This window comes from Aythya ferina (assembly GCF_964211825.1).
Source record: "Aythya ferina genome assembly, chromosome: 16".
NCBI classification, from domain to species: Eukaryota; Metazoa; Chordata; class Aves; order Anseriformes; family Anatidae; genus Aythya; species Aythya ferina.
The window spans coordinates 14,793,653-14,818,051 of NC_140315.1; the positions used below are offsets into that span (position 1 = coordinate 14,793,653).

Genomic DNA, 24,399 nt, shown 5'->3' on the forward strand with positions numbered 1-24,399 from the left:
TAGATGAAGGGTATGTGTGAGGCTAATTCCTTTTCTCACGATTTTGTACTGTTTCCAGAATGTGAGTTTTTTGTTCTGTGTTGAGATACTCCTTAGTAAAACACGTCCACGGGATTTTAGTGTCAAAATGAAATGCAATTAAACTAAAATCTAGCATTAAAATTAATCTTTCCATGCATGAGTTACTCTGAAATCCTGGAACTAAATGGAACAAATCCAGAGGACAGTCTAAATACCTGAATTGTGTTGGATCTTTATCAGCATTTTGATGTCTGCTGATACTCAGGAGTTAAGATTCATAAAATTCCCTGTAAGATGCATTTTATTTTACATTTCAGAAGTGGCAACAGTAGATTTCTCCAAGTTGTAAGCAGCCAGGTATCAGTGTGGTGGACACGGGGCACACACTGATGTTATGAGGGACTTGCAGTGCCACAGGTATGCTTGGGAGTAGGAGAGCATCCTCCAGCAGTAGTGGGGCCTTAAGACCTTCTGGACAAAGTAACTAAAATCACTGCTTGGCCCAGCTGAGGAGAGGACCTGAAAATGATTTTCTGCCATTTCAGATGAACATCAGAGCTGCTGTTGGTTGTCTGAACTGGGCTGTCTTGTTCTCACCAGAAATGTTGATGTAGATCTAAGATCCCTCAGAAGTTCCACTGGCAGTTACATGTTCTTTCAAAAAGCTTTCCTTTAAGTGAATTATCATTACCAATTAAAATATAAAAAATAAAGTCCTTGAAAAGTTCTTGCGTGGCCCTACTTGGGGTCCTTTTAAAAACACAGAGTTGATTTTTTTCTTTTTTTCCCTGCTTTCATTGAATGCTTTGAGTAGCTTGTGCTTTTCCTTGCATTGTTCCCTCACAGGACCCTAAAGCCAGGACCTGATTGAAACACCATAGGGATTTAATCAAATCTGATGGTGATTCATGCTTCTAATGGCCAAAACTGTCCTTAACTACTTTACAAACTGAGGAAGAATAAAACCCCATTTTATTGCTCGGCTGTTAAAAACTATCTGTAGAAGTTGCTAAGGTTCAAATCAAAAGCACCCTCCCTTGAGAACCATTAGTTAATTCAAAGTGCCATGCTGTTGCTTTTTTCCTTCTTCCCTCACTTGAGATGTGGCTATCACTATTGCTGTTCAAACATCTGAGAGTTTTCCATTCCTTTGACAAACATGAGCCAAAGTGCTTAAGGACATCTGTTTATTTTATTTCTTTAATGAGAAAACCTTCCAATTTCTTACAGGCTCAGCTGTGTTTATTTACATTTTGTTAGTCATATGTGTGGGGCACCTTGGGATGTTAAAAACCTGCAGAGGCCTATGTGGAGGGCTGCTAGCAGGCATCCTGGTCAGAAAGGCAGAATGAGCCCTTCCTAAGGAAAACACAGTCCTTGGAACTCCATAAAATAGATTTTCAAAACAAACAGAGCCTAATTCACTCAGTAGATCATGGATTAAGTCAAGATGAATACAATTTGGAAAGGATTTTCTGAGGAAGTTGGAGATTTTTTTACCCACTGGAGGCTAAACCTTGTATTTAATGCCTTTTTAAGTTAAGTTAAAAAAGCATTCAATCACTGCAGGTAATAAAAAAGTCTGTTACTTTAGACATGCTGCTATATCAATTATTAGTTCATTATTGGAGAGAAGGGAGTAAATAATTCCAGCTATTTGATTATTTCAAATGTGTATTTCGGGAGCAAACATCTGTGTTTATCATCTGTCCTGGCTTGAGCGGCAGCAGAAACAGCAAAACCAGACCCACAACAGCTTCAATGCTGGGCATAGGAGATGCTCTGAGCTCATATAGATGTAACCTCTTGTACTGCAGCTTAGGTGAACCGAGGGCTTTCTAAGCAAAGTGCATGTGTGGCATTTGGAAGTATTAAAGGGTTATTTCTGACATAAAATACATGTCAGGAACAATGCTGGATTGTCTAACGAGCATGAGTAAAGGGAACCTGCTTTCCCATGTCGCTGAATTGTGACTTGATTTTTAAGGGAAAAGTAGTATCAAAAAATAAAGGAATGTAACTCGCATTAGGAAGTTGCATGTTACAAATGCGCATTTGTGCTGAGGTTTACACACCACGATGTTTCCACCAAGCTTTCTGGGAGTGTTGTATTTTTCACAGAGCTATCAAGGGCTTACATAGAAATATGGTGATTTTCCTGTGAGAAGGGCAAGGGGGTTAAAACATGTATTTGGTTTAAATCCACTCCTTTTCTGACATTTATGCCCTGTATGGTAAAAAGAAATTATTTGTAGACTTTTGGTTGTGAACCTTTCGTGTTACTGTTGTGGTTTAACAGTGATAGGCAGCTCAGTACCATACAGCCCCTCTCACCCCCCTCCTTAGCAGCTGCTGTGGGGAAGGTTAACTCCATCCCAGCCAGACCCAGTACGATTCCTAAAAAAAACTTCCATTTGTTCTCGAGCATTATGGCCCAGCTTTTAAAATGTATTTAGGTACTGTATTCCCACAGGCCTGGAATCCACCCATGGGTTCAGGCGCTGTATATATTAGTTATTCCTGCTTTTCCCTAAGCATAGCTCATTTGAGGAGGGAGGAAAACCCTTTCAACCTCTGTGTGCTTCTCGAATGTGAGGATTTAATTACTGACACATCCATTTGCTTATTGTAGTAATTTCCAAGGTGTAGTCCCCAACCACTTCTGAACAGAACCATGCCAGTGAGTTAGAATCCTTCAGTAAATAGTAAGCAGTACTGTGGAAGTACCTCCCAAATCACAGCAATGGTGAATATTGAAAGGTATCTGAAGAAAAGGATTAAATGATACTTGCTTTCTGTCTGGCTTGGACTCGCCATGAGGTCACACTTCCAATGACTGTAGAGACATCATTTAAATTCAGTAGATTGTCTAACAAACCTGGATAGGTCAATGTTTAGGTAAAACTGTATGTCTTCATTTTGGGGGCCAAAAAGTTTAGAGCCTGGAAATGAGAAAAGTGGGTGATGCTATTTGAAAAAGGACAATTCTTTGTCAAAAGAAACAAAGTCACTTCAAAAAATGAGTTTGAGCTCCTGAACTACTTGGGTACTTAAAACCAGTGGTCTCACAAATAGCCACTCTCAGCTGAAAAGCTCTGAGAAGCTGGGTCTAGAAGTTACCTGCTTCTATTAAAAAAAAGATAAACAAAACTAAGCTCTAATCTAGTAAAAGAGCTAAATATGTGTTTTCACCCTCAAAGAGGATGATGGGGGGACACAGGGACACCAAGGGGACAGATGGGGACACAGGAGGACAGAAAGGGACGTGGGCAGACCCATACTAGGCAGGCAGCACGGCCATGGGGCCAGGCGCAGCAGCTGCCCCCCTTGACTTACTGGAACTAGAACTGATGCACAAGGTTAATTTTCTGTTTTTATGGGAAAGCCTGGTTAATGTCTCAAATTCAGATCAAGGTATAAAATGTTACAACCAAAGAATGATTATTCTCACAGGCTCTCTTTGTTCAAACATGTGGCGTTTGTGTCTTTGCTTTTTTTATTATTTTTATACTACAACCAAACCGGTCCATTTTTCAGGAGTTTCCAAGTAATTAAACCCAATTAAAACTATTAAATTCTTTCTCTTGGTGACAACTTCATTATTAACAGCTAACCACAAGGAAGAGATTTAACTTAGAAAGCCCTTGATTGTATACTAATCCGTCTCTCACCTCTGGCTGACACCTGTGGCAGATAAACCCTACAGAATAGGAGTCTGATGAATAACCTTAATTAATACTTTCTTCCTTGTAGAAAAGTAATTATTTGCTCATGGTATAAACAGGTATTTGACAGGGATTTAAAGACAGTGATTGGTTTTAAGTAGAAGGGCTTGCTTTATTTATTTATTTATTTATTTATTTATTTATTTATTTAAGTGGGGAGGTAGGAAGGTCTGAGTCCAAGATTCACTCTCCAAATGACTTTGTCCTAACATTTTGAAGGTTGGGTTAATTGGCACGTTGCTAAATAGACGCGGAGTCAGACAACAAGCGGATTTGTTACCCGTCTCAAAGGAGGCAGCTTTGCCCCTTTACTAATGGCCTGCATGTCTGAACAGGGTACCTGTAAGGCAGAGGATTGGAACTGGCTGATTTGGAGCCAGGACTGGGGTTGAGAGTGACTTGCACTTGAGAGATTGCCAGAGATAAGTCTGCTTCTTGCTTCCTTTCAAAATTACGCTATACAAGAGGGGCGAGCTGGCTGTGGACATCCAGCCAAGTGGATTAGTAGTAACTGCAGGTGTTAACAAACATGTCTTTTTAATGCATTCTTTAGGGCAGGTATAAGCAGTTTATGAAAAATCCAGCTCAGTTTTCCAGGAGCAGTGGTGAGAAGGCCATTTGGGAGGATGCTGACAGTGCAGTTTGAAGTGTGGCTGCATCCAGCAAGGGCTTTTTTGTAGGTAATGCTACCTTTAATAGTGAAGATACAGCAACACAGGCATAGGTGAGCCTGTCTTTTGAGCAAGGCCAGACTGAAGGCTGCTCATCAAGTTCCTAGCCACCTTCTGTCATCCTGTTATTCATAGTGAGAAAAATGAAACAGAAACAGAATTAATTTTAGGAAGGATGTTTTTAGCTTGTAGGACATAAGTGAATTAAAATTGTGATTTTAAAATGTAACAATTCACATCTACAGAATGAGTTCAAAGAGGAGCAGTGCATGCAACTAGCCAGCACAAAAGCAATATTCAGAGCAAATGTGTCAGCTCATGCTTTTGGGATCAGAAAGAAAACATTCCCCTTGGTGAATGGACACTTTTGCCTTCCCCTGCAGAGTGTTTCAGAGGCTTCTCTTTTCTGTGTTTTCCTCTAGTAGGGCTATCCACTGAAAGGGCAGTAAAGCTGCCCCCCTGCAAACAGTTACAGATCTGGGAGCTGGCAGTGCCTCACTTCTACTGAAAATTATCTCATTCACAGCGTTGTCGGCAGTAGGCAACAGCACATCAGTCCTCCTTAGCTAGAAGTCACATCCTGTGACAGACACAATAGGGAGACATGTCCAGGAATACACTTTAGGTTCAACATACTTGATCCAAATGTGGTTTGTTTGTTTGTTTTTTCAAAAAAAAAAAAAAAAAGCTTATTTTCCTCTTTTTATGTTTTAATACTTTGTGAAGAAGTGAAGTGGGGGCTTTTTACCTCTCAGTTCTCTCAGGATGTACGCTGAGCAGAAATGGGCAGCTGTGAAACACTACTACTAGGTAAATATGGAAGTGAAGGTGTGGCAGTTAGGGGGAGTATCAAGCTCTTTGGGAATGAGTGGTGCTCAAAATGAGCACCACTGCTGTGATGCTTATCCCATCCAGCTGACGGGAAGAAGCCCATTAAGGCTGTGTTGATCGGTCATGAGCTGAGCTCTGTTGGGGTGCCTGGTCTGTCGTGTAATTTTTGGGGCTGTTTAACATCAACCCTGAAGAAGGCTCCAACAATGTGCCCTGCAGAGGTGAGGCACACAGAAACGCACTGTGGTGCTGGAGGTTTTATTTATAGGAGTTTGTTGCCTGTTTTCTATCCCTGCCTCTCATTGTCCTTGTCTGTGAAAGCATGACTTGTAGATTAGCAGAGGGGTAGGACCTCGCGCTTCTAATGTTACTGAACAAACGCTCAGGGTCGAGGTTTTAGGTGAATCTGTTTTCACTGTAAAAAAAAAAAAAAGTGGTTCCTAGAGGAGATACAATTTCAAGCCGACCACAGCCCTTTCGTTCTTGGGCTTCACATGCATCAGAAAACATTGGCTAGATCTGCTATTGAGGAAGCTGGTTCCTAGGGCTCCAGGGTGCACTTTTCCTATGGTAATACATTTTGGCAGGAGTCATCATTATGGATACAGCAACTTCCCATTGCTCTGCTAAACTCAGACTGCTCTAACGTAGGCGTTAGCAGTCTACTAGGGCATCGCCTGCAGCACAGCCTTATCCTTTAGTCCTTCAGGACTTCTGTGTACACTTAGGAAGAGTTCTCCATTAACATCTTCAGGAAAAAAGAAATCATAATTCTCTTTCCAATTCTTTATACCATATACAGAGAATTCTAATGACGCATTGATATACCTGTGTCATTTTTGTGCTTGCCCATCAGTCTGATTCTCCTGTTTATTCATACTTGAATTGCAAGCTGTGGGTAGGGACTGTGTTTTTCCTGTGTGGGTAGAACTAGCACAGTGGGGTTCAAGTCTGGGACTAGTGCTTCTAGATCAGTGCAACAGTAATGCAAATAAATAATTGCTAGTGGAACCCTGGCCTCATGCCTCTAGACACCTACATCATACTGGGAGCACTGATTTGCCTTTTAACTTTATCAGCTTAAGACTTGGAAGCGTGCCTTGTTGCAGAGGAAATATCCATACTGTGAAAGCACTGATGCCAAATCATTTCCCCAAACGACTTCCCCTCTGGGTGGTAAAGTGCATTTTTCTGTTTTATTTTCATTCCATCATATTCTATATCTCAAGAGAAAGAGTTTTTGTTTTTTTTTCCTCTCATCTACAGTTTAATTTCCATATTGTTTAGTTTAAGAGAAGGTAACTCCATACACTGTGGAAATGTTTCTTACTCCCTGTTAGTGATTAATACCAATAAAACTAAAGACAAAACTTAGAGAATAAATGACAGATACCAACGAATGAGACTTCCTAAAAGAGGTTTAAAGGCTAATGATCCTTGAAATGTATAAAAATAAATTGCTTCATTAAAAACTATTTTACAAAATCATTTCTTCCTAGCAGCATATTTTCTTCAAAACAGTTCCCTCGTGTAACTACACCTGGGTAGTAAAATTTGATTCAGTGCTGTTCACATGGGGCCACAGTCAGATGCCCTAATTGCACCTGTGTCCCTGCCCCTCATCAGGGGAGCAGGTTTGGGGCTTAAAGGTAGACATGTTCAAGGCAAGCCTGGTGGAGTTTACTTTTGGCCCAGAGGAGAAAGTGCCCTTCTTTCAGGAACAGCAATAAGCATGTTTAAACATCAGTGACTGAGCTTTTCTTCAGATGGGCACAGTGCTCGTGAGTCACACACATGGCTGAAACCACAGCCATTCTGCTCTAATTAAAGAGAACTACACCAAGAATGCGTAATAATTAGGTTAGCGTGTAATACACCATCCATGTCAACAGCATCTGCCGCAAAGGTTGATTGAAATGTACTCATCCTCCAAACATTGTGCTCCCTGTTAGAGTTCCTCAGCTAATTCATTACTGTCCTGTCATACAATAACATGACTCCACAGAAATCTGCAGAAAATTAGAGCAAAGACTACATATAAATCTGACATTTTAGCATGGCTTGTAATGTTAGCGGAGGAAAACCACCCACATGAATGTAAAGATGAGAGATCCCTGTCCTAATGAAGATGAATTACAAATAAAAGCCTGTTGTGGGAGTGCTCTTTTTTCAAGTTCTGTTGTTGTTTAGTTTGAATGGGCAGAATGTTTTTGAGCTTGTTTTTCAAATTAACTGTAAATTATTTTTACTTGCATTTTTGAAGAAGAATATATTCTGAATGAATAATAAAACTTTCTGCTAGAGACCTAGTTTGCCTCAGAACATGTCTGTGCTTTTGTTGTGAGTTTAGGAACAAGGTCGGTTGTTTGAGGAGGGGAGACGTGGAAAAGTGGCTGCGGTTTATTTAATACTGTAGTGCACCAGGCTGGATGCAGCATGTCCCTTGGTTGTATTTCAGAGCATCAGATCCCCGGGTCTGTACACCGTGCCCAGGAAGCAGCTTTGAAGGAGTACGCCAAGGCGTAAGAGTCCAGTGGCCACTGTCCCCCTACCCACAGGGGCAGCATGAGGGACCAAGTGGCTTTGCTGCACACATGCAGTCAGCCAGTAACAGTCAATTCTACACGGGTTTGTCTGCGAGCAGCTTCCCTGGCCAAACAGTCAGCCTGGCTGCTTTGGTCTGATTGAAGCTTGTGTTTGTGACTTAGCGGGGAAGTGAAGTGGTGGCCCTCTCACGGGCAATTGTGGTGTCTTAGCTGGGTAGCAAAGAACAGGGAGAAAAATCATTTTCTAAAGTAAATCAACTAAACACACAGGAGGTCCATATTGCTTGGGACATCCTGCATTAGAGCTGCACAGGAATGTACTTGTTCTGTCACTGATTTTGGTAGGAGCAGGAGCAGGATGTTAAAAACTTCACAGGTGCTTAATATGTACAGGAGCTGTTTTAGAACTGCTGGCATGTGTGTTTTCATGTTCTTTTATTCATGAAAAAGTATGTTTTTAAAATTCTGTAGGCAGCCAGAGCTTCTGCATTGTTTTCTTGCTGTTCCCTTTAAGGAAGCAGTTGGGACCCTGTCTGGGGTCAAGTTAGGGCCAAGTTGGACCCAGACCTGGAGGAACTGCTGATACAAGAAAACTGCAGAACAAGCAAATTGTGAAACAGTCAGTCTATGCAGGCAGGGGCATTAAGTGCATGTCACCATTTCTAACACCAGTTCAAATGGCATATGGACTGATCCAACATTTTAATAAGCAATCTTGTTTTGTCTTCACTTTATAAATAGGTATAGTTACTTGGGTGTAACTGCCAGTATGACATCTCTGGCTCTGCAAGTAAGCTTTATGCCACTGCAGAGCATGTCCTGTCCTGAGCAAGAATAGTCAGACTTTGACAAGCATTTTATCCTGCTGTAATTGAGTTTGCATGGGAGGATGGGATTGTTTTAACTCTGCTGGTACTGTTAAATAAACAGAGAGCTTCAGCAGAGATGGAAGAGCTTTGCACCAGTGTGGCTGCTCTTGCATCTCCATGTGCACTTATGCTACCAAGGCCAGTACACACTGTGCCACACAGTGGGCTCTGATGTGGGAACAACACGTCTGTCTTTCTGTCCTTCTCTGTGCTCATCACCCAAGTTAGCATGGCAGTAAAGACCCAAGCATAGCGAGATGCAGATTGCATGCTTTAGAGAAAGAGAGATAATTTATGTTTGAACTTGTGGGCTCTGTTTTCAGATTCTGCTCATTGTGTTGCTGCTTGACGTTAAAAGTCTACTTTCATGTGTAAAGAATAATGCTGGCCTCTTACGGCTGATTCAAAGGACAGGGTCTGGAAAGAATCACCCTCTGTGGGCTCTGTTGTTCATAACTGTCCCCTAGCTGCTGTGTACTGATGCTATTGGAAATTACTTCTTTGTCCAACCTACTGAAGCAATTCTTATACAGTCTCAGGTGTTTAAATGTTCTTGTTAAACTCATCTGGATGTACAGGCTGAAATGCATAAGGTGAGCTATATCCATCCTTCAGAGAACAGAAACTGATTAGTAGAGAAAATAGAAAAAAAGAAAAGAAAAAAAAGGGATGGGAAAATCATGCTAAGATACACTTGGGAAATTAAATGACTTTAATGACCGTATCTTCAGAAAAAGGAATGTGTAGATCCTGTGTCTAAGATCTCCCACCCCCAAAAAAGAAATTGAAATGAATGGGAAAAAAAAATGATTCTCCCTCAACAGGACACTACAACGTCTGTGCGGATAGGTCTTATGATGGAAGAAATGATCTTCAACCTTGCAGATACACATCTGTTCTTTAATGACCTGGAGGTATGTAGCTGCTTATTTTATTTAGCATCTTTCTTTCTAATCATTTGCATCTGCTCTACAAACTTGTTTTTCTGGCCAAGAAACTTTCATTATTGACCCCAAAGAAATGGGCCTTAGATGGTTTATTGGAAGCATACTTTTAGTATGTCCCTTTGACATCTTCATTCTGTTAAGGAATTTTTTTCTAAATACACAGTAACAATGATGGCTTTTGGCAGTTTCAGTAAATCTAATAATGAGGACATTACTGCTGCTTCTCCAGAAATTTGCTATTTAATAATTTTATTAAGCTAAATTAGCATAGATCCTATGGGGCAGGTAACAATTAGCTATGATGCAATACAGAGGTTTTAAAAACAGTGTCTGTTCTTGAGGAAGCTCTGTTCTGCACACAGAGGCAGAGCAGGAGGTCTGCTCAAGTGCAGACACATTGCAGGATGAAACTATGTGAGTTTCTACATGAAAGACCAAGAGGAAAAATTCCTCCTTGTCTGCATTATGGCAGATTGTTACGATCTGGCTATGCCTTCCTTATACAAAGTGAAAATCCTTTTGAATATATAGTGAAATCCAAACAAAGTCATGCAAGCAAAATTCTGTCACCAGCTGAGAAACAGCTGTATAGTGCTGAAGAAAAGTTGTTTTAATTTGCAATCAGTAGAAATTATGTGAATGAGTCACCTACAGTGAGTAGGATGGGTTTGTGCTGTGGGCATCTTGGAGTCAAGAGTACTGCTTGGAGGAGTTTGGAGGAAAAAGTTCTGGGATCCCTCGGTAGGCTTCTGCGGACTTTCTCTTCACTTGAAAAATGAAGGGTTTGTTTCTGTGCTGGATAAAATGGGATAAAACTTTTTCTGTGCCTGATGAGTTCAGTGAGAACTTCTGATTCCTTCACTGCTTAATTGCACTGTGTTCCTCCACACATTACAGGAGGTGCCTGCTTTCCTGCCACCTGTCTCCTTACAATCTGGGGGTTTGCTTACTGAGAATTATCTGTTTGTTTTTTTTTCAGTCTTCCCTTTTGACTCATGCTTGACAAGTGAAACAAACTAAACTTTTTTTTTCAAATCAAAGACAAACAAAGGTGTTTCGATTTTAGCTGAGCATTTCAGTAATTAAAGTGATGGATAAGGAAAGATTCAAAAGAAGTGAATGTCCCTTACAAAATTCTGTGTTCCGAGAACAGAAGTCATCCATCTCTGTTCATTAGCCATCCTACTCCTTGGTTTTGGATTGTAAATGAAAGTCAGGCTTGAGCGTTCACAAAGTGGTATTTAAGGGTTGTACATCACCAAGTGCTGGGCTTGAAAAAGACACAGTGAATGATATACTTGAGAAAAAAATAGATTTAAAAAAAAAAAAAAAAAAAAGCACAGAAGCTGCTTCAAGTTCTAGACCCGAAAAGATTACCATATGCATTAGCACCATCATGTGGCATAACACTGACCTGTGCAACACAAAATAAGCTAAAATTGTACAGGGCTGAAACCATTTCTGATCATATTCTATGGTGGGGCCAGGTGAAAGAAGCTGTAACAGAGAAAGCGGTATGATTGTCACCCTGTTCAGTACTAAAGCAATACTCTTGTTAGGAAATACTAAACATAGCAAGACATTTCTCTGGCATGAATCCTTCCTTAGCCAAGTTCAGGCATTTTGGGGGTGCCCAGCATACTGAAGCAGCTAAAGTATGGCTGCCTCAGCGTGGGGGACAATTGTGAGGGAGAAGAAATGTCATCTCTCCTCACCAGAGAGGCAGGTTGGACAAGGAAATCAATTATTACCTTGTTTTGGCAACAGGGGACTGGTTTATTATGCTGTCTGCAGTTTTCAGTGCTGTGCAGAGCAGAAGGTGCTGCCAGGGTATAAAGCTTTGTTGAAACATTCCTAGAAGGTGCCTGATGAGGATAAATCATTTGCCCATAGATACAGCAAGGTTCACACAGTCCTTGCTAGCATTTATGTAATCCTCATTAGCCTGGTAAGGCTGTGACTGGACAGCCTAGCAAAAAATTGGCTTCAAATTCTGAGTGAGGGGCCTGAACTGGAAATAGTTGTTTGTTTGTTTTTTTCTATCAAAGCCACGTGATTCTTGCCTTATGCAGAAATAATGCTATCAGGCATTATTTATTTTATTTTTATATATATATATATATATATATATATATATATAATATATATTATCTGCATATATGTGCATTATATCAGGCACATCATACTTCTTTTAATGTTTCAGCAAGACAGGAGAGAAAAATAGGGTTTTCCTCTATGGCAACACACTGTCAACTTGTCCAAGAAAACTAGGCAGCCCTTTGTTTTGCTGCTCTTATCAATCAAGATAAAATCAAGAGAATGAATTACTGCAGTTGATGCAAGCTGTCAGCTCAGCGAATGACAGATGAATAAATAGCAGGAATTTTCAGAGCTTGCTTCTATAAAAAAACTGCCAAATGAATACAGGAGTCAGGCCACTGTTACTCTGCCTTCGCCTCACCTGTGCCATAGCCTTGAACCACACGCAGTGCCATCCTGCTCCCTGGCACCCTGTTGTTGGCCAGGGTTTTGTATGTTTTCAGGGTCTTCCTGGGTGGGATTCAGGCAACTTCTTCCTAGATACATTGCCTGGAAGCGTTTTTCCTGCTATGCCAGAGAAGGGGAATCTTGGGCGTGTGTGAAAAGTAGAACCAGCAGATCCATTCAAATAAGCTGCTACAGCCCAGCCTCTCTTGGTGCTGCAGCCTAGCAGAGGCCCGTTTCCCACAAGATTCACCCCCAGCCCTCAGGATAGCAGGAGGCTGATCACCAGTTTCCAGGGCAGGTGGGCGAATGGAGAAGCCCTAGGCCTAGACTCTTACCAAATACTTCTGGTCTTCTTACAGAAAGGGATTCTCTGCCAGCAAGTTAACTCTTGAGTAGTAGAACTTAGAAGATGGATTTATTTCCAGCAGATTTGGGCAGGAGGAGGGTCGATACTTATTAAAACACAGCTTAATGGTGTGGCTGCCCTGTAACAAAGAATGAAGGCACCAAACCTTGACAAGGGCAGCTTTGAGGGTATGCAGCCACACAAGTATTGCCCTGTTCTGGAGGCTGTTAGAAGCACAACCCAGGCAAGCGAGAGGCGTGTGTTTGCTGAGCCGCATTTTCAAATTATAAATATGTGGGTGTACCACACTAATTCACCTACTCATGTAGCACTTTGGTGCTTGTTGGACACATCACCTCTGACTGCAGTTGCAGTACAGGCAGGTTAGATCCCTACTGTCTGCAAATGCAGGCCATACAAGGTGTGGCCTATAAAGGTCTCTGATCACACTATAGACTATATGAGTAAATACACTTGAAAGGAAATCTTCTCACTCTTTGTTCCCTTTTTGGGAAATCAGGCAGAATAGGAATTGACCGCGGTTACAGATCATGGTGAAGCTCAAGTATGGACTCTGGGCTTTTCAGGGTTGTGCTTTTTCTCCCAGGCTCCTTTTGTTTACAGTGCAACACAAGCTAGAAAATAGTACATTTCATCCTCCCTCTGGAGATATCGTTGCCTAGCACTCTAGAAAGCAGGTGTGAAGGACAGCAGGACCGAGAAGGGGATGAGGAATTAGCAAACAAGGGGATTAGTGTGTTTACAGGTTATTGCCTTTCAGAGCCCTCCCTGGAGGTTTCCTGTTCTGGGAACTGTTAACCCCCTATCCCCACCTTAAGAAGAGATGTGAGCTCAAGTGATCAATGAATTCATTAGATGTTTTTTAAAATTATCTAACACAGTACTGATACAAAAATGGACAACCTGTATGTCTGCAAGCTGTTTCTACATGTGCAAGAGACTAATCTAGAGAATATGCAGAGAGAGCAGAAGTAGTAACTGAAGGAGCTTCTCCATGCATCCTCAGAACCAGCTTGTATTTCACAAGGAAGCAGCAGAAGCTTTTTCCAAGCCTGTGGTACCATTTCAAAGCTGTGCTAGCTCAAGCACCTTTCTGTGTGGGTTCAAGGGCTTGCTCCCATCTGGAGGCAGATTGTGTATCACTGACTGGCCTGGAGATGTCACAACAGTAAGAACAGTTCCGTTCCAGGAGCTTGGAGGATTGACTAGGTCTTACACGTTTGACTCAGTTACAGGTTGCACATTCAACAGATCACGTACCTCTGAGATCCTAGAGTATCGTTTTAAAAAGTCAGCAGATGTGGAAACTGGGTTTTCCATTGCAGACTTCCATTCAGACAATCTGGACCTTCTTTTCAGCAGCCCAGATATCCTGCCCTGATTCCCCACTCACTAAGATCTCAAGGAAATTCTGCGAGAATGAAAAATTAGTCTCGTAACCAAGTAGTAAAACACGGTCCACATTCTTGCTTTAACCAGCTTCCCTGTGTTTTACCCAGTAACATGATAGGCTCAGCCGGCGGACTATGAGGTAGTGTCTCACCAAGTGTCATGGTATTTTATTAAGTCAGAAATGTGATAGCTACTGTTGTCACACTTCAGTGTACAGAACAATTCATTCATAAATGAGAAAAACAGATCCCTCCACAAATACCTTTCCCTTGACTTAATGCCCTGCATCACACAACTGAAATGGAGTGGGCTGCATCAATATTATCCCAGCATGGCTCACAACAGCTATGGAGAGGGGGGCTTAAAAAATGACAGTGGGTGGAAGAGAGAGAGGTGCCAGCAGAAATCTGCAATACAGTTACTTGGTTCCGGTTATACAGAGTATACACCTCAGTCATATGTTGATGAAGAGGACTGAGGAGACAAGAACAAGATAAAATTGGATGACTTGTTGAGAATTATCTAAAACAAGTTCTGCAGAAAATGTCATGATTATGAGCAAGAACAATGCGTGACATTTTGCCGTTGATATCAAGCTTAGTTACTTGTTTGGGGATTTTTTCTTTTTTGGATGGGCTAATTTAAAGGAATTCGTAAAGCCTATAATTATGTAAGGTAGGAGATCGTGTGGTTTATAAAATACTGTGGTGGTAAAGGATAACTGTTCCTTAGTTAGCTGTAGTTGTTCTGACTTCAGTCTCCTTATATCAACTGTGCTTTTACTTCTATTGAAAATCAGCCAGAACAAAGGGTAGTGTTTGCCAGCTTGAAGGCTTTCTGTTTTCTCCTTACCTACAAGGATCATAGAGAAAAGAGATTAAGGCAGTAGGGAGAAGCTTACAGATTTTCCTCTCTCTAATGATGGTGTTAAGACTAGGAAGGAAACAATAGAAACAACATTTCTCAAGTTTTTGAGGCAGGGCCTCCATGATTCAAACAATGAAGAATTTTGCAAGATAAGATCTTGAGTACGTACTTCATGCAGGCTGAGCTCTAAGTGTACCTTCTGGTTAAATTTCCTGTCCGTAGATTTCCTCATTACTGACATATTATTTCTTAACTCTGCAGTACAGGGCTATGAAAGGGTGCCTTCTTCAGTGCTTCTCTGCACATCAAAGGAAGCTGAACCCCCTCAGTATGCCCTGGGAAAACACCAACAGGACAGGTGTCTCTGGAAATTTCTGAGACAGATCTCCCCTTATAATTATGTGGGGATACACCTTCTGTCCAAAGCAGTACTGTCACAGTGGGAGAGGCTGCCAAATCTGTGCCTTATCATGTATAACAACATTTACAAAACAGTTTTCCTGGCTAAAAGACAAGCCCCTCTCTCTCCCTCATATCTGCATAGGAAGGAATTCCATTTAGTGCGTTATTAAGGAGCTGTTGTGCCTTTAGATAGCAGCTTGTCTCACACACATTTAGTTATTTCTGCAAGTGCTGTGTAATATTGTTTGTAACAATTAGCTGGCTATACTGTACCAGACAATGTTGGCAACGTGTAAGATTTTCTCGTAGCATTAGCCTTGAAATCATTTTTCATTACATGAAGTGTTCTTTAAAATGTTTTTTCAAAGTATTTATTTACTGATGTATTTTTTTCATACGCTTCTCAGGACTGTGACCAGATCCACATAGATGATGTATCGTCAGATGATAATGGTCAAGATCTAAGGTATGGGATCTCCGGGTGGAAGCTGCAGGCCAGGTAGTCCCCAGCTGTTTGAAAATAGCAGGGGGTTGGTCAGTGTTGTAAAAAAACTTCCTTGGCCATGTGCCTTCTCCCCTTCCTGGCTCCATGCTGTCTGCAGTTATTAAATGCACAGAAGTACAGAGCTGCTGTTCACACATTAATTTGCCTGTGCCTACTGTCAAGCCCTGACCTTGCTCAGCTTTGAACCATTTTAGGAATTATGTTTAAAATTAGGGTGAACTTTGCTCTGACTACACTGGTTTCCAACATGATTTGGCCAGCCAGTTGGCTCAAGTGTAGCCAAACCCTTTCAAAACCAGACTGAAAGGTTTCCCACTGCCCAATCTGTAATAAATGAGCTTACTCGTAAGGACTGTCGTCCTTGCCAAAGCCACAGCCTTGTCACTGGTGTAAACATACACCAAAACTGCACTAACTATTAATATTGCCTGTTTAAGTTCATTAATCATGTACATAAAAACTATTTTTGTACGATTACATTTACCTTTCCCAAAGTTTTGCTTGTAGTCACTGTAATCAGTGCAAGAAAAAGATACGCAGAGCTCTTAAAAAACTTTAGTTTGTGTTTTTGTGGATGGTTGTTTTGAGAAATTGGTGCAGAAGCAGCATAGAAAACAAAGGAGCAGTCTTCTGGAAGAGCTTTCTCCTTCTGTAGAGAACACTCAAAAGATTTTTTGCTGAAACTGAATTGATGGTTTGTGCTTTGTAACGCACTGAAATGGCACATGCATGTTTTGGTCCTTTGGCTCCTGTGGCTTGTTAGCAGGTGAGTCTGGATAAATATTCAGACATTGATTAAAATAATAATTTGGGTTTTATCTCAGTCAGTGCAATTACTTTGAGTGAACAACAACAACAAAAGCTGTAAGCTAATAGTGTATCATGAATCCTGTGAAAAGCCCCTAAGTGGTTTCAGTTGTAGATACTTCTCATGCTTATGGTTTGTCTGTGTGGTATATGAAGTTGAGCTAAATGAAATACGTTAAGCATGTTAAATTTATCTGGATGTTCTAATACTGAAATAAATTGGCCTCAGAGCTTTCAAGAAGGGGAAATTACTGCATAGTAAATCAGGATGTGAATGTAGATGCACTGGCTACTGCCCCAGTGAGGTACCGGAAGCACATTAAGCTGAGCTGGCTTCAAGATTAGCCCAGGAACACTAGGTCTGTGTCACTGAGCATTTCTGTCTCTTCCCTTTCTCTGGTTCAGTTTGTCTGACTCCGCTGGGTGTGTGACCTGACCCAGCAGACTGTGTCCCATGAGTGCAGCTGCCCTCTTCAACTGCAGCCCAGTCTGCCTTCTGCTGAAGCTCTGAAACCCACCCTGATGCTGCCATCCAGCAAACATGTTAGGATAACATGAGCTGCTCCATACCCCACCCCCAGCCATATTTTCAGGGAATTGATCCAGCTGAAAAGCAACTTCTTTGCTTGTTTTTAAACTATGTTGTCTTTAAACTGGAACAGTTCCCTGATCTGATGCACCTCAGTGCTAAAGAAATGCTTGCACTGATACAAAGCGAGGTGCATCAAGGAGGGCTCAAGACGGGAACAAACACCTGGAAGAAGACAGGCTTGCTGCCTTCCAAGACATTGTCAGTTTAGAATGCCAGTGGAACTGCCACTAGCCCCCACCCATGGTGGTAATTACCCTGGGGTTGCTTTGAAGTTTTCATTCAGTTTTTGTTTAAAAAGCTTTACACAGTGCAGGCATTTAAGGCTTGTTTAGTTATTTTTTTTTTCTTGATTAATGTGTTCAGTTCATGTTTAACAATATAGCCAAGCAGCCAGAAAAATTCTTTAAGATTTGACTATTTCTGCAGCTTAGCAGCCTGGATGACAGGCAGGTAAGGATTTTCAGTGACCTGAGGACAGTCAGATGTTTTGTAGTCCAGAGAACCTCAGAATTGACAGGAAGTGCTAAACAACCTGTACTGCTTACAGTTGTGGTAGTTGTCGCTGTTTTTTTTTCAGAGATGAGGCTAATGACTGTGTGGGATCATGGGTCTGGCAACCAGGCTGATTCCCTAGCCTGGAAATAAATCATTCAAGTAAATGAAAAATAACAGGCCACAAATGCCCTTTCAAATCTTTTGGTTCTAGTTGCGCACAGAAAAGTTACACAGTGGAAACGAGCATTAGGCAGGGTGGCACACACCCTTCTGGGATACGTGGGTGAGAGCAGGCAGCAAGGATGAACTCCACGGCTGTACAGCGTGTGCTGTGTACATCTCTGCTGCCACTTGACTCCACATCACTTTTCAGTTGTTTCCGCTCCCTGCTGGCACTGTATAGACTGTGATTATAATGACCTCTCCCCTTCCCTCCTCCTTCTCCCAGCACATACAACTTCTCTGCAGATGGCTTTCACAGTTCAACTGCCAGTGCAAATCTATGTCTGGGCTCAGGCGTTCACGGGGGAGTTGACTGGATGAGGAAACTAGCATTCCGCTACCGCCGGGTGAAAGAGATGTACAACACCTACAAAAACAATGTAGGGGGTGAGTATTTACTGCCAGGCAGCAAGCATGCCGTTCATCATCTCAAATACTTCTGACCCTGCTAGAAGCATGCTGTAGAGGAGGTGTAGAGAACACTGTGATAAGAATATTTTACACTGAGCTGAGCAAGTGTTTCAGCAGTCATTCTTAAATGAGGATTCAGTATGAGGTTTTTAGAAGATATGCTACAATACTTGGTTTAATGGTTGGAGAAGGACTGAAGTCTGAGCATGGGCTTTATTTTATTATTACTTTGGCCAGAGGGCAGCCTTCTCAAATTTTCCAAAATGTCTAGTAAGCAAGCAAAAAGTTTAAAACTAAATATTTATTTATTTATTCCCCACAGAAGAACACAGGACTGATTTCTGTCTGAAAACATAACTACTTGCTTTTAACTCCCCTAAAACAATACCACCAGTTCTTCCAATAGGTTTTTCTGATTCTCTTTTATAACTTCAACAACAAGTCTGTGACAGGAAAGAAGTAAAACTAAGAATTGTTAAAACGCAGACTTTTTGTTGTTGTTTTGTTGGAGGAATACCCTCCCACGTTTACTAGAAATGGTGCACGGCTTTTTCAGGAGGAAAACAAAAACCTTCCTGGCTCCAGCTCAGGACATCAGCCCCTGTACACTGCTCTTTTGTCCTCTTGCTCATTTCCCGTATGAGCTCTGTGATAACTCCAAGATGTTTTAACGTGGTCCTGCAGACTGCAGGTGACTGATACTACTCCCTCAGAGAGGAAGGAAGCTGAGCTCTAGTAGCACAGGCATGCATTGCAGTCTGGGTTTATGGACCTCAGAGCAGAACCTTGCAGTGATGTGGCTGTGGGTAAAGGGGAGCAGCCTGCACTGAGGCCAAGAGAAAGGCCTTTAGGAGAGGCAGGATTCAGAACACAGCCGGGAGGCCTTTGGCATACTACATACAAAGCCACGCAGCTCTCTTTCTGTGCTTCTGCAAAGATGCTTTCCCTGCCTACAGGTTTAATAGGAGCTCCTAAGAGGGAAACCTGGCTGCAGTTAAGAGCAGAACTTGAAGCGCTGACTGATCTCTGGCTCACACATGCTCTGAAGGCGCTGAATTTGATACATTCCCGGTAAGAACAGCTTAAAGAATTGCCCACGGGCTTGATCCAGGATCTCCTTTGCTTCCCTTTTTTTTCTCCCTCTAAACAAATTGAGACACATTTATAGGACTTTGCTGGCCAAACTTGTGGGAGGCCTGTCTGCACATGTTGGTCAGACGTGTTGGGGTTAGCTTGAGATGATGAACTGAGCAAAAGAAAAACCAGCCCTTATTTCTTGCTTTTCCATGACTGCCTCCTCTGTAGTACACTTTTCCTGTGCACAGATTTAGAGAAGGAAAGGGCCCTTCTATCCCTGAACATGTTCACTCAAAGAACAAAAGCATGGCCATTACCTAGATAGCATTTAAATTCCTGCAGAATAGATCCTGGCATGTGTGCAGTAAGGCTGCATCACTGCTGATGATTTGTATTTTTTTTTTCATTCTATTAAATTGATAAAGAGACAATAACAGTACTAAGATTACCTGCCTCTAGCTGCATAATCCTTCTAGCTCCATAATTCCCCTTGGCTGGAGAACTTGCATTTGCAAGAAAGGTTTGCTTCCTGCCATCTTTCGATTTAGAGTAAAAGAGAGAAACACATATTGCCATTTCTACTAACTTTTGTTTTCTAGGCCTAACTGTGTGAATGTGTTGGTCACCACAACTCAGCTTATACCAGCTCTTGCAAAAGTTCTTCTCTATGGACTGGGCACTGTCTTCCCCATTGAAAATATTTACAGTGCAACAAAAACGGGTAAGAACAAACTAACTTATGCCTCACCAAAGATAGATTGAATTTTTGTCCCTAAGTCAGGCACACTCAACCTGATCACAACAAGCAATGTGTGAACTTTCATTTTAGCTCCATGTTTACACATCTGTGATTTGCATCCTGACTGACCATACTTAAGCTAGTACAGAGCACAAAAAATCAAGTCTTCCCAAGCATCTCTGGGAGGGAACAAGTCTGAAAAATATCCACCCTGTGGAGCAGCTAAAGTATGTTGGGTCTTAACTGCACCTAGCTAGAAGGAAGGCAGTCTGGTTGTACGTGTTACAGAAACACTGTTTGGATCCTGTTGCTCTTGCTGGAGTCAAGTGTGCTGAATGAGTTTTATGAAGCTGTGAGAGTAATAAATATTGACAGGGTTGGCTTGGAGGTTTTTTTTGCTTTGTTTTCTGTCCCTTTTGGTTTAAGTGTTTGAACTTTTGAGGTTTGTTTTTCATGAACAAGCAGAAGAGGGCTCTCAAAACTAAAAATGATGACCATTGTATCACTCTACCAATGGCCAGTCTAAGTAGTTCATCAGTCACAATGTTTACAGAAAACTTGCAGCACTTAGAAGTCTTCAGCTGATAAAGAAAGTGCTAGTAGCTTTCATGGGATGGAAAGAATCCATCTCACATGAAGATTAAGTTGGGTTCTAATTTCTAAAGAAAATGAGCAATGCAGCAAGTTCAATTAGGTTCCAACTTCAGTTCCAGTACCTGAATGTCAGCCCCACTTGTTGTATGTGTACAGATAAAATATGCATCTTCCCTTCTGTTTCTCAGGGAAAGAAAGCTGTTTTGAAAGAATAATGCAAAGGTTTGGAAGGAAAGCCGTGTACATTGTAATAGGAGACGGTGTTGAAGAGGAACAGGGAGCAAAAAAGGTACAGTTTGTGGATGCCATCCTGGATTCTTCCACATTTTCATTTCAATGGCTCATTCTTTACTTAAGCATTTAATGAAGCTCCCTCCATTTGAAACAGCTTAGAATTGGTCTAATTTCTTAATAAGCAAATGGCTTAACAACCATGTGAGCTATTTCATACTGTAAATCCTCCTTCCACCTTGGCAGTTAGTGAAATTTTTCAGGTAGCTGTTCTGTCACGTGTTCCAGGAATCATTCTTGCTTAATAAAGATGGCTTTAAACACAAGAAAAGGAAAACTCCAGTGTGTGATCTCAGATGAGCAAGCAGGGTGAATTTCTGATCTGTAGCTGTTTTGTTGTTGTTGTTATTTTTGTTTTGTGAAGTCCAAATTCTTGGAAGTAGTTTTGAATGGTCTATTAGAACATGCATGTATGCACACTTCTATTTCTATTTATGACTCAGTGAGGTCATAGGGCATAACATCATTACAGTAAATACCAAAAGGACCAGTACTGAGCTGTTGCCTATATTAATGATTTATTGATCAGTGTGATTGATTTCACAAGCAAAATGAAATCGGGAAGGTATACAGAACTTGAAGTAGAACAAAAACTCTGACAGCAGTATGGTCAGGAATGATAAGCCCACAGTTTGTAGCATTTCATGCTTGATGAATAGCCCACTGGCATAGGTAGACATAGAAATAATTAAATGGACTAACCCTTGCATCCAATTGAGTTCTACAGCCATTAGTGTCCACAGTTCACTCATTGTGAAACAGGAATTGAAGTTTCAGGGACCAGTTGAAGCATCTTTCTTTTCAGTAGGCTGTAAGAGGAGAGAAGCTGGGATTCCAGAGCTCGGAGAAAGTACAAGCAAAGTTTAAGAAGACCAAAGCCCGTGTTCTGGTTACAATGATTTACGAGGAAAAAAACGAGATTTAGAGTTACAGCAAGGGAGTACCTTCTGCCATGCACAAATGATGTCAGTGTATTAGAGAAACACAAGAGTGGTAGTAAGGTAACAACTGAAGACAGAAAGTAGTCACATTTATCAACTAAATTGTGCAACATGAGATTTGAAGTGCCACAGTTTTCATTTCCTAATCTTTAGGACAGCAGCCTGCCTGGAATCTCTGTTTATTTAGCTTTACAGAGACAGGAATACAGTTTGCTAATGGCAAGCATTAATTTCAAGATATCTTTGTGCATCTTGAATTTTGTGTTCCTGTTGTACCTGCAGCAATGTGATTGAATTGCATTTGCTTCAGGAGCACTGCACTTGAATCTAGATGCAGGGATTGACTGCATGAGGCCCATCTTCAGCAAACTGATTAGTTTTTAGGAGACACACAGATGGTTGTGGTAGCTTAGGTAATAGACAGAATATTACATCACGGTAACTCAGCTGTGAGGCTTGACTTTATGCTGGAGGACCTGACATCTCATTCTGAACGAAGCTTCTGCAAAGACTTTTCAAACAAATCTAATTCCTGTGGGTGCATAAACCCAGGAACAAAAGAATCCCAGCAAATAAATAAGGTGGTCAGCACATGTTCTAGCCCCAGAATTGTATCTCAAGTCATCATCAAACCCCTCCTTCTTATAATACATTTAGCCTTACTAATAAAACAACAAATCCCACCCCTTTGAAAACGGCTCAGATTTGCAGAGGGTTCTCTAGTTCATGAAGGGTTAAGGAGTCCTCAGAGATGAGTCCAGAATGCATGACTGGGAATGAAGTGATAATAGTGTGCTGCTTTTGACAGCCCAGTACCATACTTCAAAGGTAGTGGGTCAGTGAACATGACTGCATCAAAGGCCACCAGGCTCCCTGGCAGTATGAAGATGTGGGAAGGTTCAGCGGGCTCATAGAGGCAGGATTTCAAGAGTCCTCTTGCTTGTGTTTCTTGGCCTAAGCAGCTCTCCCATTAGTGGAGCACATTCTTTGCTGGGCTGTCACCTCCTTTGATTGATGACTATCATTAGTCAAGACTTCTACACACCTGAGCTCTATACAAAAAAAAAGTGGAGAGAGAGGGCAGGCAAAGAGCCTTTCACTGTTTTGCCGACAGCACTGATAATATCTCCTTTTTTTAGTGGGTCATTTTTCTTCACCTGTCTGATGAGTGGTAAATCTGTAAATGCTGAGCAGCAGGAGAGGCCAAGAGACCAAGCTTTCTTCCCTTTAAAGAAGGAAAAATAGATAATTTAATGGGAGGGGTTTAATAATAACCAGGGGAAGGGAAGGGAGAAGGAAGTAACTCTTCTTCTTAAAGTGAAATTGCAGAGCAATGGAGTCCAGGCACTTCAGAGGTCTGTGTTTGCTTGCTGTTTCTACACACACTGATGAATAGCTTGAAGGAAGCATTTGTTTACTGATAGGCAACATACCAGAGGGAAACTTGAGTTGTATTTAAACATCAGATGCATGTCAATAGACACTACACTGGAGGTTTTTTTATACAGGTAGGTAGACTTGGAAAAGGATCTTCTCCCTTCATCAGCATCATCTCTTCTTTAAAGCTTTGTTTATGCTATTTATTCAGAAACAGTATGTTTACAGTGATAAATTCAGAAATTATTCTCACACTAGAAAGACAGTACACTTTGTCAATTAAGGCTTAGTTACTGCATACTTCACGTTGACTGTACAGATACCTGTATTTTGGGAGGAAGCTAAGAAAACAATGATCTTATCATAAAATCTAAGTGCAAGTATGAGCTGCGTATCTTTGATCTAAAGTAAAATTGTTTGAATTGTTTTGGATAAGAAACAAATGCAGCTCAAACCACAGGCTGACCAGAACATACCTAGAAGAGTTGAATTTAACATTTAAAAACAAATTCTAATTATTTTGATATTTTCACATAAAAAGTGGCCATGGCAATTGCAGCCATTGCTAATCTTTATGGAACTATGTTGTTAGAACTGGACTTTGATAGAACTATTTATACCTTACCAGATTATAGTTTCCATCTCAGGTCCTTTGTTTAATTGAATCTCTCTTGTTTCACAGCACTTATAAAAAGCTGGAATCTTTCAGAGATGTTTTGTTTTCCTATGGTATATTCACAATTCTCATTAGATGATCTTGTTATCATAAAGAAGCTAATAGTAGGTCATAGCTGATTTGTGTAGATGCTAGGATATCAAGTGGCATGACTGGTTAGAACTTGGACATTTGTATACATGACTTCAGATTTATCACAATTAATATGAATTGAACAACAGGAAGGCAGAAGTACATATGATAGTCTCTCAAAAATGAGAATTGGGAGACTTCGTTGAGGACGGATTGTCATATAAACCTATTGCACCTTTCTCTGAGGCAGTGGTGTTACACTAAATGAAAAATCGATCTGAGCAATGATACCAGTTCCTACCTTTCCAGGAAATGTAGCATGACCTATTGCTCCAGTTAATTAGGAAAGGGAAGTAATTGTTAGAAAGCATGTTGTCTCTGTATGGTATTGCATCTTTGTAAGTTTAAATAACTTCATTTTGTGATAAATATATTGTTTACTTGGCTGTGATGCACTGGCTTTCACTTACAGCAA

General features: G+C 41.1%; 1 protein-coding gene across 16 annotated transcripts in view; it reads left to right on the forward strand.

The window, feature by feature from the left end:
• The window catches only part of EYA2 (EYA transcriptional coactivator and phosphatase 2), a 97,725-nt gene that overhangs the window by 72,386 nt on the left and 940 nt on the right, over nt 1-24,399 (forward strand). For all 16 annotated transcript variants that reach the window (XM_084537837.1, XM_084537840.1, XM_084537830.1 and 13 more), the window contains 6 exons: nt 9,488-9,577; nt 15,533-15,591; nt 17,973-18,133; nt 19,114-19,228; nt 19,834-19,955; nt 20,756-20,856. In XM_084537837.1, coding sequence (XP_084393963.1) covers nt 9,488-9,577; nt 15,533-15,591; nt 17,973-18,133; nt 19,114-19,228; nt 19,834-19,955; nt 20,756-20,856 — 648 coding nt within the window. The remainder of the gene's footprint in view (nt 1-9,487; nt 9,578-15,532; nt 15,592-17,972; nt 18,134-19,113; nt 19,229-19,833; nt 19,956-20,755; nt 20,857-24,399) is intronic.